The sequence below is a fragment of the Camponotus vicinus genome, unplaced genomic scaffold (genome assembly GCF_025532165.1).
Source record: "Camponotus vicinus isolate PSW18456_S1 unplaced genomic scaffold, iyCamVici1.0 SCAF_5, whole genome shotgun sequence".
Lineage (NCBI taxonomy): Eukaryota > Metazoa > Arthropoda > Insecta > Hymenoptera > Formicidae > Camponotus > Camponotus vicinus.
This window is the reverse complement of record NW_028141977.1, coordinates 1,828,623-1,848,067: the sequence shown is the minus strand read 5'-3', so window position 1 is coordinate 1,848,067 and position 19,445 is coordinate 1,828,623. Positions and strand designations below refer to the sequence as shown.

General features: G+C 27.6%; 2 protein-coding genes across 10 annotated transcripts in view; one reads left to right on the top strand and one right to left on the bottom strand.

The window, feature by feature from the left end:
- Positions 1 to 19,445, top strand: part of Fkbp14 (peptidyl-prolyl cis-trans isomerase Fkb14) — a 167,510-nt gene that overhangs the window by 12,387 nt on the left and 135,678 nt on the right. The window lies entirely within an intron of this gene.
- Positions 1 to 19,445, bottom strand: part of Mesk2 (misexpression suppressor of KSR 2) — a 33,156-nt gene that overhangs the window by 9,309 nt on the left and 4,402 nt on the right. For 3 of the 9 annotated variants that reach the window (XR_014439165.1, XM_083101088.1, XM_083101090.1), the window contains exons 2-6: positions 17,924 to 18,302; positions 14,889 to 14,942; positions 2,390 to 2,589; positions 2,072 to 2,192; positions 211 to 499 (exon numbers count right to left, since the gene is read on the bottom strand). Coding sequence is in view for 8 of the 9 variants with exons in the window: in XM_083101088.1 (XP_082957214.1) it covers positions 211 to 499; positions 2,072 to 2,192; positions 2,390 to 2,589; positions 14,889 to 14,942; positions 17,924 to 18,138 (879 nt within the window). In the remaining variant the exon portion in view is untranslated. Of the gene's footprint in view, positions 1 to 210; positions 500 to 2,071; positions 2,193 to 2,389; positions 2,590 to 9,558; positions 9,634 to 14,888; positions 14,943 to 15,984; positions 16,074 to 17,923; positions 18,303 to 19,445 lie in introns of those variants that run through there. The other 6 variants (XM_083101089.1, XM_083101094.1, XM_083101092.1 and 3 more) reach the window with 6 other exon arrangements.

Sequence of the window (19,445 nt, the reverse complement as noted above, 5' to 3'; positions counted from 1 at the left end):
TTTCTTGTAATAAATTAATTTGTTAAAAAAATTATTTGCTTTGATAGAAAAAATTAACATTAATTATATTAAATTATCTTAACATTATAAAATTATAATTTTAATAAATCTTTTATGATCGTACTTTTATAATTCGGGAATATTGATTATTACTATGTATAAATCATAATCTAGAATTGCAAATTTAAGCTTATAATATTATATTCTTACCCTGCCGAAATGATGCCACATCAGATAATCGAGAACACCTTGCGTCATGCCTTGCGATCTCAGATGGCGTACGTTCAATTTTTGATAACCCCATTCGATCCATCCTGCCTGCGTGGATACACAGTTTATCAGGCACAGTGCATTTACTTTCTCCGGATGGGCGAGTGCAAATCTTGCCAGAATATTGGCGCCGGCACCGACCCCGAAACCAATTACGGATTTTATGCCAAAATGGCCAAAAATGAAGAGCAGCTGTTCAGCCAGTTCTTCCATGGACGGATAAGTGTAACTGAAATATATATAAAAAGTTTGTTGTTCAGAAAGTATTCACAATGTTTCACTTTAAATTGGCGTTTAAATAAAATATAAATAACTAAATCGCAAATTTAACTTCCGCAAAGAGACGGCGTTAAAAATATTAAACAAATTAGAATATTGACACAAATCTTTATGTCATTTAAATATACTTCCCTTGTTACTTATTAAGAATTATAAATAAAGAATTAAAATTTCTAAATCTATTAATGTTTCCACAAATGTGCAGATATTGTCAAAATACATATTTTTATTATGATATTGCCTTTATAAAAATTACTGCAATCAACATAATATCATGATAAATTACTTTAATTGGAATTTCAAACAATAAATATTAAAATAAAATTTAATATATTTAATATATTTTTCTTTGCTATTAATCATGTAATGTATGAATTTTATATTATTGATAATATCTGTTTTTATAAATCCAGTTAATAATGTAATTTCGGCCGTAATATTTATAACAATAATTAAAAATTGATTTAATAATATAATATATTATTAATCAGTAACTTTCATTTTGAGAAAAATAAATATTATATAATTTAAAAAAATGATATCTGAATATATCGATATTTAAAGTTGATATCTTCAGAGAGATTTGGCACGCAAACACGAAATCAACTGACAAAACTTCCGCATGCAAATCTGCATTGCGGTTTAAATTATTCTATAATTCAATGTTTAATTAAATGTATGTTTCTTTAAAATATAAGCTTTAATTACTTAAGATTAACATAATTGATTGTATTCAAAAAAGATAATTTTTCAATCTAATGATGTTAAATTATCGACGGTTTACTTTTTTGAATTTACTCCTATAAATTTCTAATTAAACAAATTGTATAATAATGTTATGATTAAATAATTGTAATTTATTACTTTATATTTAAACTCTAAATATATTGTGCATTTTATATATTTGTTTATATACAAATATAACAATATAATTACAAAGAACTAGCATCATGATTTGTAGAATACATTTACGTGTATCTCAATTTTATTGCTTGTATCTTGGTTTTATTTAAAATATATATTAGAAGGAAGAATTATATAACAATCGATAAGTTTGAACTCGTAAATACACAGTTCGACGATAAAGCATTCATATGATGAGAAAATATGTAAAATAATAAAACTATTCCTTTTATCAAATTACATATTTTTGCGAAATAATAATAAACAAGCTGTCATGGAATTCGACTGATTACGAGATTAATTGAGATATTAATTAGGTCAATGATTCTCGTTAATTGAATTGACGTGTTGTGCGTGACATGCGCACATGTATCTCGAAGTTTAATTAGAGGCATATAATCTGCATTGAAATCTCTTTATTAATTAACGTATTCTCTAACGTATTCTTTAATAAAGCAAAGAAGAATTCCTTTAATTGTTGCTAGATGAAAAACTAAGAATCTTTTTGACTATTGATAGGAGCTAAGTGTATAAATCTATTGTAGAATTGTGCTTTGCTTTGAGAAATCAGCAAAATATATAATTTTTCTCGTGTCTATTATTTAAAAAATCAACTCACTCTTCGGGTAGTGTCGGCGCGCCTTCCTCTTGTCCGGGTGCGTTTACGTGATACACGCAAAAGTTTTCGAGTAAAACACGCATATCGATGTAATTGAAGAATGCCTGGAAGCTCGAAATGTCTGAAAGAATAATTTTCATATTAAAATTATATTAGATATATTAATGTATTATGCACATACACTTTGAGAGAGTATCTTAATAATAATAACTAATTTAAATAAATTTATAACTAGAATTAAATTATTAATTATTATAACTAGAATTAAAATATTGCATAGTTATATTATCTTAAACATTTTAATTATAAATTGCTCACAGTTAAGGCCTAGATCGTGATAAGTGAGGATAGCTGGTTTCGCTCGATTTCCTTGCACTGCCACCAACAAGTTTCCCTTGTCGGTCTCCACCCTTTCTTCTCGTACAGAGCCATCATCTCTAGAGAGGTATCTCAGTGCCGGAAATTGCAACTGAATGTTCTTCAGCTCAATGTCATCCATGCTATCGGAAGGCATCGTGCTGCGCATAAAAAGAAGTCATTTAATTACTGGCATCGTGACAAACAGATGAAAAACAATCCGATATTCTTGACATGAATGTCAATTGATGATGACTGCAGCAATCTCGAGGAAATTTAACGCTGGTAAAGTTTCTTTTTATGTTATATAAACTTTTTTTTCATATTACATAAAGCTACAACTATTTAAATTTAAATGATAAAATACCTCATTTTTTTCTTTATTTTCATGTTGAATATCCTTGTCTGTTGAAAAACTAAATAATTCAGGCTCTACATTTAATAGATAAAATTATATTAATAGATAAAATGCATATCTTACTTACAAAAACACCAGCATTTTTAGGTTCTTCATTAAGCAGTGTTATATCAAACAATTCATATGTTTTTAAATAATGTTTTTTAAGTAAAGCATAACATTCTTTTTTTGTTAGATTATGATCGCATAATATTATAATTTAAATACAATTATAAATCAGCATTGTGACTCGTGTCGAAAGTGTATTTTTCTACCTACAGCTTTATTTACGAGAAGTTCATTAGTGCACAATGTGCAGTAACATAATTACTGTTATAAACAAGTGTAGTAATTTTTCCAAACTTATTTTAAAAATTTTTCAAATATATGTAGATAATAAAAATAATACTTTTTAAAAATAAATAGACATTTAAACTTTTCTCTTAAATAATAATTTCATCGAACTTTAATGCTCCTTTTACATGTTTCGAAGCTAACGTCAGTTTTAACATTTAACGTGATTTACGATATATAATGAATAATTTGTAGCACTTATTCAAATTATTTCTAAGATTATTATTCACATAATAGATTGCAACACACGGAATTATTTATTGATAAATCAGCTTTTACTATATTTTATTCCGGAAAAAGTAATACATAAAAACAAATAAATAGAGATGAAATAGTGCTTTGTTGACCTCAGACTAAGTCTTCTTGACCATCGACCGCGTCTCCAATTTCACTGATGAATAAGAGTTATAGAGGTTGACTCAAGACGATACGTTATTTGTTTTCGTGCCAATAATTGTGTTGCGTTGTAAGAAGAGCTGAAATGTTTTGCGTGTTAACTTTCTTCTCCTGACTAAGTAATAATTATTCTATACTCGAAAAAAATATGATGAAATCCTTTTTTACTTTTAAAATATTTATTAATAAATATATAAATAATATATTATATATTATATTATAATATATAATATAATTTTAAAATATTTATTAATAAATATTTTTATATTTAAAATATTTTAATTATTTTTTAAATTATTTAAATTATATTTTTATTATGTTTATCATATTTTAATTATTATATTTAATAATTATATTTAATGATTATTCTGTGATAAAATAACGTATAAAGTTATATAATTGTCACATATATTTTTGCGAAGCACGATTAGTAATATTATTTATTTATTTGAAAAAATTAAAGAAGAAGTTGATTGTACAAAGTTTATGAATTTTGCACTTTGCCATGATCGTCTATTATAACTTGCCTTCTCGAGTGAGGATCCAGTATTTTCGCAGAATATTATGCAAAATGGTTTTTTTATATAATATGTAAAATGTCAATCGAGATGTTAGTCTTGACATTTTATCGATTTGTGTGTTATATCCAGCAGTCAAAGTAAATGATTGAATATATTTTTCAAAATTGTTCTCACACATCAATCGTTTTCACATGCTTTAACTCAATGCAGATACTTATTATGGCAATTAACTTTTCCGTAGATATGAGTTAATTAAACTTCTGGTCCAGCAGTTCAGAAAATTAGTGGAAGTGTGTTTGCTCGGCTGGCAAAGCTAGTTAAAAAGTACCCTTCAAGATTTAAACGCTACTTGAAGCTATTTCACTATACATGCAATTTATTCCTAAATTGGCAATAACTGTTATGATGAAGCTTTAAGGAAGTACAAGATTCATAATGTCTATCAGGTTATATAACAAGTTATTTTCGCGCTCGAATTTTTCAATAAATAAAAAAGATTACACGTGCAATTAATTATTAAATTATTATGAAATATATGAAATAGGAAAATTTAGTCTAAGATACAATATATTTGATTAATTGCATCTTATTTTATAAATCAAAGACAACAATTTTATATCATATAATACATAATTTCAGTGCAACAATTCTGTATAATATACTTTAATAATAAAATCCACATGGAATTTTCATATGTCATAATTTTCATAATGCACATTGATGATTAGAACTAAACTTAAATTATAATATATACACTTAATGGTGTGCAATAGTTAGAAATGTCAATGAAAGCAGTTACTAAATCTCCTAACTCATTAGTAGTTCCATATCAGTTTAAAGTACATGTGAGCTAAACGCATTTAGAATCAGTATAGGATAAGTAATATCCCCACGTTATTCTAGACGTATAATAGCAATGATAACTTTAATCGTCCTCGGAGTTACATCGATGTTTAACTAGTTATGAACTCCCTTAATGCTCGAAAGACTTGCTTCATCTTATATCCCAGAGGATTTATGGCGCCTGCTTAATTTTAGTAAGACAGTACAATGCAAGAATCTCAATTGACTTCTTTTTACACACAAAAGATTCTTTGAGAGAAACGAAATCACAAAATACCGTCCTGCAATCAAGGAATTACGTTTCTGTTTTCTTCTGAATTCTTTAAAACTATTATCTGAAATTCTTTCGTTCCATGTAATCAGAACAAACGCGAAATACTTATCCGAAGCATGAATAGAAGATGCGTTTGTAGATCACGAATTCTTTCTCTCTCTCCGTCTCTCTCTTCATGACGTGACAACTTGCGTGACCCGTTACTGCATTCGCATTATTAAATTCCTTATCTATTAATCGCTGCCTATGAGCCAGATTGCATGCACGTATTTTCGCATAATGGCACCTGAATTAATGCAGCGATTACTTATCTTTCAAATCATTACTGCGTTTTGTGGTGACTCGTTATTATGCGCTTTTACAAATATTGACAAAATTTTCTTCAACTTAAATTTTTTTTAATTATTTTTATTTATTATGAAATTTTTATTAAGAAAATTTATTAAAAATTAATTTATTAAGAAAATTTATTATGAAATATTTATTTTTTATTTTTTATTTAAAAAAGAATATTAAGTTTGTAATATAATATAAAATAATAATTGTAATAAATGCTAAATGACAATAAAAGAGAACATTTGTTTGTTTTTGCGAATGAGATATGAAGTGAAAGATGCCGTTTTCACAAATTTATGGCTCGTATTGTAGACGGCGTCGCAATGACTGGCGTCGACGATCGATAAACAGAAATGCGATGTCACAAATGTGCCATGAAATCAATTGGAAAACACTTCGGTATTCTTGATTGATAGAGATTTCAAGAATTGATTATCAATCAATCATTCATGGGAATAATGAACATAATGCAGTAGTCTGAAAATTCAACCTCAACAAGTCGTGCATATTTCCCGTGTCGAAAATAGGTGACACTTAATGCGTAATATGATTTTTTTCAAATTACAAAAAGTATATAATAAATTTAAAAAATTATCATAACAATATAGTGAAATTAAGATAAATATGTTTTTTTTCGATATTCAGAAACACATCTACATTTTATTTATTAATTGAACAATTTCTTAATTTATAATACATAAATGATTGTATTATAATTAAGATGACGATGTCATATAGAAATACACATAATTTTATTCCCATTAGAATAGATGTTTTCCCATGTTTGCATTTATATGCATTAATCTTAATCGACAAAATATAATACTTCGATTCTAACTCAAGATTGAAATTTATAAACGATAAAGAAGAGCTTTGCTTAAAAGATATTGAAAAATTAAGATATCTCGTGATAATATACACAAAACATATCGGTAGCATTTATGTGGACATAATAATTTCGTAAAAAGAATTATTCCGGATTCCTTCGCTATTTCGAAGTATTATATAACTCGAACTTTGACAGAAAAAATATTGTTAATTGAAAAAGTGTTTAAATAAAGATCAGAAAATATACAGTGTGAAAAAACATGAAACGTCGAAATAGAGATTATAAAGTATGTACAATAACAGATGTGAGATCTGAATGGGCAAATAGAATTATTTTTTCAATAAATATAAATTAAAAAATACGTATCTTTTATTTTATTCTGTTAAGGAATTGTAATTGTTGTATTCTGCAACTTCCACACAGATAGATTTATCTCCATTGTGAAAAATTGAATATATTTAGTATTTCTAGAAGACTGACAAATTCATGTATCATTGAAAGTCAAAAAGTTATTTTGAAATAAAAATAAATGGCTTTATATCGTATTCTTGTTTATTTGTTGATCAAACATAAATACATAAAATAAATACGCGATAATATTAAGTGAAAACAATGAATATAAATATTGGAAAGGATCCAAAGCTATGGGCAAAAATTCTACCTCGATTTAGATAAATCAGCAAACTTTATCTTATCTTCATCATTCTTTAAAAATTTGTAAATTTAAAACTTTGCAAAAGATAAATAGCAGATATTATCATTGGATAATATTTTATAGTGATATTTTTTTTAGAATTACAAAGAATAAAATTTTCAGTTAAAAACAAAATATGATATTTATTTAACTATTTTATAGTAAAAGATCAATTATCAATTATCCTTGTCGAAATATTTAATTACGAAGGAAATTATAAAATCTAAAGTCTTAAAGCAAAAACTTATTTTTGTAACTATTTGTGTTTAAAATTAAAAAATTTTGATATTGTATATATTTAAAAAATTGATATTCTATTAATGTAAATATATTAATATAAATATAAATTTTTAAATATATTTTTTAATCCTCTATAAGAAAATTTTAATAACAAAGAAAAATAATAAATATATAATTAATCTTCTTTATATTTTGATACTCGAAAATATTGAGAACTAATTTCTTTAAATATCGTATATAAATATAATTTACATTTTTTATTTTATTAAATAAAATTATAATTAAATGTATGTATTACATGTTTTTAAAGATAGTTTACCTTAAATAATAATTTGTTATAGATAGATAGTTTATCTTAAATAATAATTTGAGTGAAAGACTCTTTTTATTAGTCGAGTGGTGAATTATTATGATTATTATTTATATGATTATTATTATTTTTATATATATATATATATATATATATATATATACATATATAGTTATTTTTTATATATTGGCATTTTTCTCTTTGAGCATTTTTTTTAAATGTAAAATTTCTTTCTTTTTATATAGCTTTATCTCCCCACACGCGTGACAATAAAAATCGTGTTGGTTTATGAGCTATTTCATACGCTATGAAGTTTACAGAGCTCTATCATATTCATAAGAATGTTCTGCATTTTATCATTCTTTACTGACAGTGAAGTACTATCCTTTTCCGTGAACATAATAATTGAGATACTACAAGCTGAATGGCGTATTTTATACTTTCATTTACATATATGAGCTTTAATATTTCATTTACAAGATGTTTAGAAAACCTTGAATACACAATACGTCATTCCATATTTATTCTCGAGTCTATAAATATTTTAATAATCGGAGCGCACATTGTAAGAGAGGGAAAGAGAGAGAGAGAGAGAAATTTTAAGAATTAATAAATATCAAAATATCTAATTACCTAGTTATTATTAAAATTACTGAAATTATTTATTAATATTTATTATTATTTATTATTATTTATTAATATATGAATGATTTATCAAAAATCTGAATATTTACCAAATAAAATGATATAATTTTAGCAAAGATTCTAAATATTGAAGTTTGTATTTATCATCTTAATCTAGCTTTTAATATAAAAAATTTCGTTAAGCTTTGAAACATTCATATGTCCGCTGTTATTGTTGTTATTATTAGTTATATTAATTATATTACATTTTAATTTTATTTTAATTAACACAAAGATACTTTTTTTTTATGAGAAAAGCAGAAATAGAAAAATTTCAGTTTTTATTTTTGATAAAGTTTGATAGATGACTTCTGATATTTTATTTGATTTTTCGTTCAGTAATAATATGCTTTGGTCAGAATAACGGTACCAATAGTGATTCCACCGTAGTGCTACTTGAATTTCTAAGCACAGCTAATTTGCGTGTGCGAGAGGTTTCCCGGCACGTCACTCAGTCGTTTCCGGCCAGAGTTAAGTCCGGCTATCGCAGTAACGATAAAGGTTTTAAAAATTGTCTACATGTTTCAATGATATTATATACAATATGGATAGTTAAAAATTTTGTAATAAACAATTTATTCTTTCAAACTTATTAAGCAGTGACTATCAAAAAATGTATCAAATAATGCAAACATAAAGTTTTCTGAAAACAAGTTTAAATAAAGTAAAGAGATGTTTTCTGATAAATTACATCATCATTATTATAGTATAAAAGCATAGTGCATGCAGATTCAAATAATCAAATTAATTATATGAATTATATCTATTATAATAATTGTTTTAATTATTTGACATAAATTTAATTAAATTAAGATTTAAAAGACATTCTTCTAGATTTAAAAGACATTCTATTATCATTTATTATACAATTTAAATAAAGTAATTTAAATAAAGTAGTAAGAATTTCAGAATTTAAAATTTCCCCTAATTTTCTGATGTATCTGAAATATTTTATGAAATGCAAAACATATTTTTAGAATTTTTCGTAATTATATGAATGTTACGGATTTGTATGCGATCAGAAAATCCGAAATAGAGAAAATACTTTTTCATTTTATTTCTCATTTAAGCACTCTCGCGTTATCTAGAGATATAATGAAAAAATATAATGGCTCGTTAGGAAAATTTTGAATATTTGAAATTTTAAATATATTCGAACTGATATCCACATATTTTATATATTTTCGGCAGTTTCTGTCATACTAAATCAAATACACAAAAGCATATCCTTCAAACTGAGAAGTTGTACTACCTTTAGAATTCGTAGAACAAAGAACGGGTTGATCCTGGATCAACTTGAAATCCTACTTTCGAATTTCCAGGGATATCTCGCGTAACGAATATTCAACTGGCTCGTTGAAAGCGCCCATCTAAATGGAAAAGTGGTGCAATAATCCTCGAAGCTGGATTTTGTTCTCATTTTTTACAATTTTAAAACTCGAAAAATTCTCGCACTTAAATTAACTGCGAAATAACTTTATAAAATGTAAGCATGATCGAAAAAGATTCTCAATAGCTTTAAATATAAACTTGGAAGAAAGAAAAATTGGGTACGGATTTAAAAGTACAAGGATAATAATTCGCTACAACGTTAGACGTTATTGAATTTACTGTCATTTTATCAAATAAGAATTTAAAATATCTACTACTTCTTTCTTTATATTACATAATTTTTCATAATCTATCTTTCTACATTATATATATATAATACTCTTTTATTTTTTTATCAAAGAAAGTATGCTAGATTACTCTCTTCATATTTCTGTACATTTATTATTAAAGAATTCCATTTCATGAGGATATATGACTTTAAATGACGATAACTTATTTCTCAAAATTACGAAAAAAATGTTCGAATATATATAACATAAGAAATCTTTATAAATATTAGTTTTAGAAATTAGATTTGCAACAAAAATAAATAAATAAATAAAAATAAATAAATTTAACAGTTTACTTATAAAAGTTTGTTCAACATATTTCAGTGTCTTTTAGATTTAGTTAAAACAAATATAAAAGTTTAATATCGAGTCCAGTTAAAATTGCATGTATAATTTTTCCTCAAAGTTAACGTTATATAGCAGGATAAAATGTCTTTAAATGGCAAAGAGAGTCGTGAGATTTTCCTAAAAATGATTGATTAACCACAAGCTGTAACCAAATAATCATTCAGTGACATTAAATATGCCTCTATTCGATATCTTGCATGATAATATTCTTTTTACCGATCGATTAATCGAAGTAGGTAGATTCTTTCTGATCTCTTGCATGTAAGACGAAGCCGCAGAATAAGGATCGATTTACGCTATTTCATCGATCCCTCACAAGTTACTAAGGCAAGCAAATAAATCTGTGTCTACCGCAAACACAAGTATGATACAGGACACGTTGTAAACAGAGTCGTACTCCATTATTATTATAGAGTGCCGATTATTTGAGTTAGACAGACTTTGCATTTCTAGCAGGAACATGAATCAGAGACTTAAAATTAATAAGAGTTTGTTTAATTAGAAAATATCTTCTACCTTTTTCTCTTCAAAATTCTGAAAATTCGTGAAAAATTCGTTCACTATTGTTTTAGATTGTCATATATTTCTTCATACAAACAATATTCAAATCAATTTTTACATGTTGCTTCGAATCATATTATTTATTCATTCATGCATTACTTCCAGTAAAAAATTTGATCTGCTACTGTTGATTTTCCAACAACCGTCTATAAAATATTATTAATCAATTTTTCTTTTAAAGATAATTTATATATCAAAAGATTCAAAGAGAAAACAAACGGTAACTTATGATACGCTAATTAATAAATTATTAATTACTACTTTATTTTTATTGGAATATAGAGTTGTTTGATAAAGTCGGTGCCATCCGATCAAAGTGGAACTGGCGCGACGCCAAGTTACGTTAAACGAATTTCTAGCAAAAGTGGAGCAAATACTGACGTACACGACTGTAGCGTCACATAGAATCGTTACGTTTCGACCTCCTATCAGAGCAATTTATCATTCCTTTATGTAACAAACGGCAAAGATGTTGAATCGAGATAAGTAAAGACTAATTTCTAGCAAGAAAAGAAACAAAATCAACGTCACGCGAGAAAGAAGTGACAATTAACAAACGGCTAAGGTTTTTTTTTCGGTTGACAAAGAACTTATTGCTAACTCAGATTGCATTTCAATCGATATATGTTCGCTTTCTTCATGACGCAAAGAGCAGTGGCCTGTTTAAAGCGAAATTTCTTTGATCTACATAAGACGAATCACTAATCACACAAACTATGAACAATGATTTATGCAGATCGAAGAAAACGGCACGTGCAAAATAAATTTCGCTTAATTGATTAGGTTTATAATATTCCCTATAAATTTGTTTAGCTTGGAATACAATGTTCAATCATATAAACAACATTGTAATTAATATCAGTATATGTATCTATTATAAACAATTTAACAAGACAATATTTTTATAAAAAATATTTTTAATATATATAATAAATATTTTTAATATATTTAATAAAATTTATAAAAATTTGCAAAATATATTAAATTATGCATAGAATGAAATTAAAAAAAAATTAAAGATCTATAATATCTGTTAAGATTAACAAGTTTAAGAAATAAATGGATTAAAATATGATAGCTTAAAGAATTCTTATAAGATCGGGAAATTAATCTCTTGCGTTCAAAGATTAATTACGTTCGGCACAATTTTTTTTAATTAATAATATAACAAGTTAAATTAGTTTTTCTTTGAAATTATAATAGATTTGTAATAAGATAAGATTTAACATATATATAAAATATTATATTGTGAGATTGCATATCTGCATGCGATCTTTTAATGCTATTTGATTACACAAGGACATATATGTATATATAAATATATTTTTTAAAATAAAATATGCACATATACACATATCACCATCAATCATTTGTATCCATTGTACAAAAAGTCAAATAATGGGGTACAATCAGAATCTTGTTCGTAATATCTTGTTTGTATAGAATTAAAAAAGATGAGATACATATATATTAGAAGAGAAATATTTTTAAAATTAATAAAGAAACATTTCTAAAAAATTCTTCTGTTTTTGAAGTAACATTGTAGGACATCGTGACAACAAGACGTTTATATGATGGTCTTAATAGTTCCTAATTAGTTCTAATTTCGCCGTTAATTACTTCGCTGTGAGGACTAGTCAAGAGAGGCGTGTGGCCTCGTCCTTTATCCTAACAAGTAGAACATCTTTGTCCTAAGACTAGTATGCACGCGCGAACGAAGAATGACGTAGTGAAATTACATCGTCAACCTCAGGAAGCTCCTAAACTCGCTCTATTACGTGAAATGTTACATTCTATTAAAGTCCCTTCTACAGTTACTCGTTTAGTAATATTGACATGTTTTCAATGAATAATATTGGTAAATTTCAAAGTCGTAATTATCATTGCTACTTATTATAGTCGATTCGCTTTTTATCTTCTTATAATATAAAAATTTTTATACAGTTTTAAAGAAGTAACACATGTACCCGAAATTTTTCCAAAATCGTATTTAAGTTAAAATAAATTCAAAAAAAGAAAGATAAAAATATGTAAGTCTAAATAAAGGAAAGATAATTTTTTTAAAATAAAAAGTTATATGATTAAATTCAATATTTCTAAAAAACAATATTTAATTCAATATTTTTTAAAGACAATATGTCTGTGTTGGTTTCTTCAAGATGTGAATCATCTTGATTTATAAATTTTCTTGAATTATAATCCCATTATTATATCTATAAATTAATGCTTAGTCAAATGCTACGCATATAATTCCTAAATAATTAAAATCGAAAAAATGCATGATTAGCAATACAAATCATAAGAATGGAATGCATCAGTTGTGAAATTTTAATTTCTTATCGAATTTTATAGCTGGTCAACTCTGCGTTGCTAAATTGTTTTGAAATAAATTATTCGATGAATTCATCACCGAATTTAGCGATAATTTTTTTTCCTTTCACAGACATATTTCTATTGATGATACAGATTTGTTCTTTATTGTTACAATATTCTAGAATTAAAATAATCGATGTTATACATATATATTTAATAAAAATAAAATGCTCTATATTTAAATAATATAAATTCGCATCGATAATCGCACAAAATAGCATTGATTGCGCTAATATTTCATTGATTTGATCAATTAATAAAAATAAAAATAGAATTTTTCTTTCTCTTTTAAACAAAGACAGTTTTGCAAAACAATAATTTCTTGTGAAATATTAAAAAAAATTTATAGTAAAATAAATACACATGATTTATATAATTCGAGGAAAAATTTTGACGAAACTTGGTGATCTTAAAGCAAAATTTGGGATTTTAACTTTACATTTATATTTAAATTAGAAAGTAGTACCAACGACGCGAGTTTATAAGAATCATGAAGTAGCTCTATTTAACAGCTTAAATGCTGAAAGTTTAGGAACTTTCGTTAAACTGTCTTAAACAATTAAGTTTCATAAGCTTTCTAAATTTGGGTCATAGCTCTAAATAACAGCTGGGTCACTCATTAAGACGCTGTTCAACCAATATCATATATAAAAGAACACTGCTGCCGTCGCGCATTATATTGCGGCTTTGTTTCTTGTCAGCTTAGAATAATGCTGTGTCGTTACTTTTACATAATATGCAGTGCGATAGTTGCAGCAAAATCTAGAATTATGTTCATTTTCAGTTGCAGCGCATTTATAATTGTTCTTATATCTCAATCAATTATATATCGAATTAAATATGAATTGTATATCGATCAAATATATATCGGAGCATCCATAATTTGCTTGCTGATGACCATTGCACAAGACTGTTACACAGTTGTACCGCTAAGTAACGCATAATAACTTTTAATAACACAATTGTGAGTTATGATCTAGTTACTCGGCGCCATGGGCACAAGGTCAATGTCAATCGTCCATATCAATTGAGGAACCCTACGAATTATGACGACAAAAATGTTTTTCTGCTCATTCCTAATATTTTAAAATATATTATAATTATGTATATTTTTGAATATATTCTAATTTAGAGAAATATATTTTAATCATCTTGCAAATAAAATCAACAGATATTACTTTTAATTATTCTTTCTATCATGACAAATATTAAAGATGGCAGATATAGTATTATTCAAATGAATTTCTATGTTATTTTATATTTTTTTCGTTAATTAATAATGAAACCATATTAGATTCGTCATTTCAGGCGGGATTTTAATATAAGGATAAATTTGCAATTTTTATCCTCACTCCTACCTGTTCTGCGTCAAACGAGTCAAATATTTATGCTATTGGGATGAAACGATTCAGAGTAAAATGAAAAATGAATGTGAATGAATAATAAAATAATAAAAGTGACTATACATTCTCAATATGTAGGCCATCATTAAATATCAACTATATCCACTCCGACTACATATCTACGCATCAGCATAAATTGCAACTATTCAATGCGATACTTGCCGAAAGATAGAAAATACCGATTACGCGACGGTCTCTCTCTATAAATTCTCCTCTCTCTTATTCCAAAAACTTACCCCAAAAGAGCAGATTCCTCGGCAGTGGCTGCTGTCGGCATCCTGTTTTTCTCCCTAGAACAAAATGGCGGCGAATAATCATAGGACCCGGCCCCACCGGCATGTGTCGTGCCTTTATCCCGTCACAATAAACAGACAACTTGTAACAACGTAAAAGCAATTAGCACAATAAACGAATAGCAGTGTCATATTAGCGTCAATCTGCTTTTGCTAGCATTCTACATCGATCGCATTAAGAATCGGCTTCTCTTTGTTTTACAATCTCCAGTATTTAGCGCATGGTTCATTTGAATGTAAAATTACTATAAAGGTTACCATTTTTTACGGCCAATTAAATCGAGGATCGAAAATTTCATATTTAAATATATTTTAATTGCACACTTGAATAAATGAAGAGAAAGTGGGTTAAACTTCAGGCTAAAATTAAGAGGTAGTACTTCAATTTTAATAGCCACACGATAAAAAAATACCTTCTGCTGTCTTAACTAAAGGTACCGAATTTTCTAAAATTTAAAACATTCGATATTGTAATAATTATATTAATTGTAAATAATTAATAAATAATTATATAGATATAAAAATGTTTATATATCATAGGCAAGAATTTTAAATAAAATGTAAATGTATGAAATTATACAACAAATGTACAATGAAAATATGAACTATAGCTTCATGTATTCTACTAGTTTAAAGTCAAAGTTTTACTACAAGTATAACAACGTTGAGTTATGGCGGTTTGATTTTCTAAATTGACCACGACAGACTCGGATGATGATACCCGGACCCCTCGATCGCTCGTATTTATAATCGCCCTTGGTCACTCGACTCGAGAAGCCGGTTCCGCGACGCACGCGTTTCCGTCGCGAACCGTGAAGCGTTGCAAGGATAAAGGAAAACGGCCGATCGCATGCACGCAACAGAGAAGGTGATAGTAATAACGTGATAGTAACAACGAGATAAACCAAGCGGCGGTGATGATGATGATTGCAGTGGACAAGGGAATGCGAGAAGCCAGTGTTATTGGTGAGTGCACCTGAGGCTTGAAGCGCGAGAAAGAAAAAGAAATGTCTTTTTCAGGTGCCACAACGTGACTTACCTTTGGTTCGCTTGCCTTCAGCACGAACTGATCAAAAGCGACACCTTTAACGTCCGATCCTGAAGTTCGTCCGTACTTACTAATCTACTAATCTAAAACGATATATTGGCTTTATAGCCGATTTAATTTATACAAGGCAAATTTAAATATTTTACGGCAAACAAAATATTCTACAAAATATTTTGCGAAATATCAACAGCTCTAGTTTTATTCTTTTTTTTTTCTTCTTTAAATCAATATATTTTTATGCTCAGCTAATTTTTATCTCTATGAATCTGTGTATTCCATGTGCATCTTTAATCGAGAAGTTCGAGAATTTTTTTACTCGTTTTATTGGTTAGTGTTATATATGTACTGTGCAAATAGCTCGCGTAATCAATGATTTCCGTGGGGAAAATGAACCGTGTTTAATAACAGCAGAGGTTGCTAAAGCTGCCGAGCAATTTGTATCATGCGCGCAAAATTGCGGGAAACCCTTTGGCTTGTGTCAGATTCTGTGTTAAAGTTGTTTAATTGTTGAAAATGTTAGTTTTGACAAATATACATTACATTAAGTACTTTTGGACAACGTCAAAGCGAACAATCGTTGTTAGTAAAATTTAGAATAATCAAATTGCAAGCATTAGTGTAGTTATGTGGCATTGGCGAGTATATTTTTCATTTATTTTTTATTTTTGTATGTGTAAAAATATTTTCAGTTATTCTATTTCGATACGATTAACACTTTCGTTGCTGAAGACGGCTATTTTCAATGTATATATATTTTTAAACATTTATTTTGATAGAAATGAACACGGTTGTGTTAATTACATATGACTAAATATAACAAAATGTATAAAATGTTAAAAGATCATTTTTTTTATTATATTACATTATAATATAAAAATTAATAAATTTATAAAATATTTTGAGAAAACAGGATCTCGAGAATGAAAGTATGAAATCAACTTGAGAATTTGTTGACCAAAATTTTAGAATAATATGAATCGTATGATTGTATTTAACGACTCAAGAAGGTTAGAAATATTTTGCACATTTGTAGAAGATATTATCACATACGAATAATGTATCTGAAGATGTTATCACATACGAATAATGTATCTGAAGATGTTATCACATACGAATGTATCAAGGCATCAAATTCTTCCTTCAGATTCATAAATCTATAATTTTGCGAAAGAATTTCTGAGGAGAATTTCTTATATTTATATCATTTTAATGTCATCATATGTGCCATTCTTACTTTTATTATAACATAGTCGTATTATTACATAATATTGTTAAATTACCTAAAAGAATATAAAAATATATCATTTAATGTTTTATATAATAATATTTTATATAATAATATTTTATTCTTTAAATATTTTTTTTCTAACAGACGATTTAATATATTACAATAGATACTTTTAGCCAGTCTATAAACATGCAACGAAAGTTGTAAAAACTGCATCGATAGTATTACAATTAATTTTATGAAACTCGTTCGCCATAGCAGCCAACAACAAAAGCACTAGAATCATGCCCTAATGTGTCTTCAACCTCGAAGTGCTCATTGCACAAACTCTTTAATAACTTGCATCATTTATTCTGTTGTAACATTAAGCATTTGCGTTTTTAAGTAAGACGTCTTTTATATAAAAGATGTATATATTAAGACGTATAAAAAATTAAAATATGTATAAATCTTACTTGAACCGAAAACTTTATCTTTAATATAATTTTTTTATACGTGGATATTCAAGATACAATTGAATCCAGCAAAAATATCGCAGATTTTTAAATAAACCACGTTAGGATTCGTGAAAACTATCAGTGCTCGAAAGGGCAAGCAGATTCGAGATGGAAGAACAGCGACACGATATATCCCGCGATCGTATTCCTACCTGCTGACCGGTTTTTCCCCCATATTCCCGGACAATGTCGCTTAAGGTATTACCTTGAGACAATCGAGATGCTTTCGGGACGGTCCTCAATCAGTGGGTCCTTCTTCCGGATCTCAACCTTTGGCGAGGCGAAACTAAAAGCCTTCTTGACAGATTCGAGGACGCTCTGGCCGGTAGTCTGTGTCTGGTCGACGATGGTCGTGCTTTTGTAAACGTCTTCGCCCAGGTCGCCTAACGACCTGTACGAAGCGCCAATACCTGCTGGCATGGCGTGACTTCCGTCGTCCTGTCTCGTTCGCGAAGTCGTTCCTCACCCGATACGATCTACTTGATCGTCGTGCTAGTCGAGGGTGACGATTTCCGTCCAGATATTTGCCCTCTCGGCGAGGAATCGCCTCGAAGGCGCCTGGAGCTGAGGCGTTGCTGCTGCTGCTGATGATAGGCGTGCCCGAAGCCGATATGCCAATATCGCACGTCAAAAAGGCAAACGAACGGCAAAGAAACAAAAGAAAGAAAAAACAAAGATAAGGAGATCCTGTGACGGCGATCGCAGTGCGATTCGAGGCATCGGCAGTCGTTCGATCGTAAATCAAATCGATTTCCTTGAGAAAGATTTTAATGAAACGATTGCACAATAGTCGTGGATAATTAATATCAATCAGTAATTTTTTCTTTCATTATAAACAAAAACAAAAATTAATGTAAATGCAATTGATAAAGATTCAAAAATGTATTGCGAAAATGTTTTTAAGATATGTTTATTTTCATTTTTATTAGCAACTAGTGTTTATTACTCATAAGAGATGATAAAAATTTTTCTCAGAAAAATTTTGACAAGTTTAGAGTCAGAGAAATGTACAATTAAAAAGTTTGATGTTGTTTAGTAATAGATACACAATTTCATTTCTAATTATCGCATAATGACAGATTTAATCATACATTTTAATAATATTGCTTAGCAAATTCTATCTAGATTATAATTAATTAAACTTTATAATTTTTTTGTAAAACGTTTATTTTTTCTTTTATTGAAGTAGAAACAATGTAACATACTTTATACTGCTTTTGATTCTTAATCGATAATTACTAACAAATTTTATTAGACACCGAAACAAATGATTATAGAAATTTTATTGTATGATTTTGTACTTTGATATATTGGTTCATTTTTCTATTTATTTTCTCCTTCATATTTTTTAAAATAATTTAATCTTTTTTATTTTCTGCTTCTGTACACATTATACATACACAACTACATGTTATTTTTATAAAAATGTTTGCAATATGTTGCACGATAATTGTATAAAAAATTATGTGAAGAAAAGTTAATTACTACTATATAAATGGAATAAATAGAAATAATAACGCAATTGCACGAGTTGATTAAATATGATTTTTTCATATTATAACTTCCTGCAAAATTTTTTTTCCATCGTGCATTTAATGTACTCTCTATTGTAAACAATTGCAGTCACGCTCCAATTTAAACGTATTTGGAATCCGGATCAGTGCAAATATAAAGGAAAAATATAAAGATGCTCTCTTGAACTCAATCGTTAACATGGACTTCTAGGT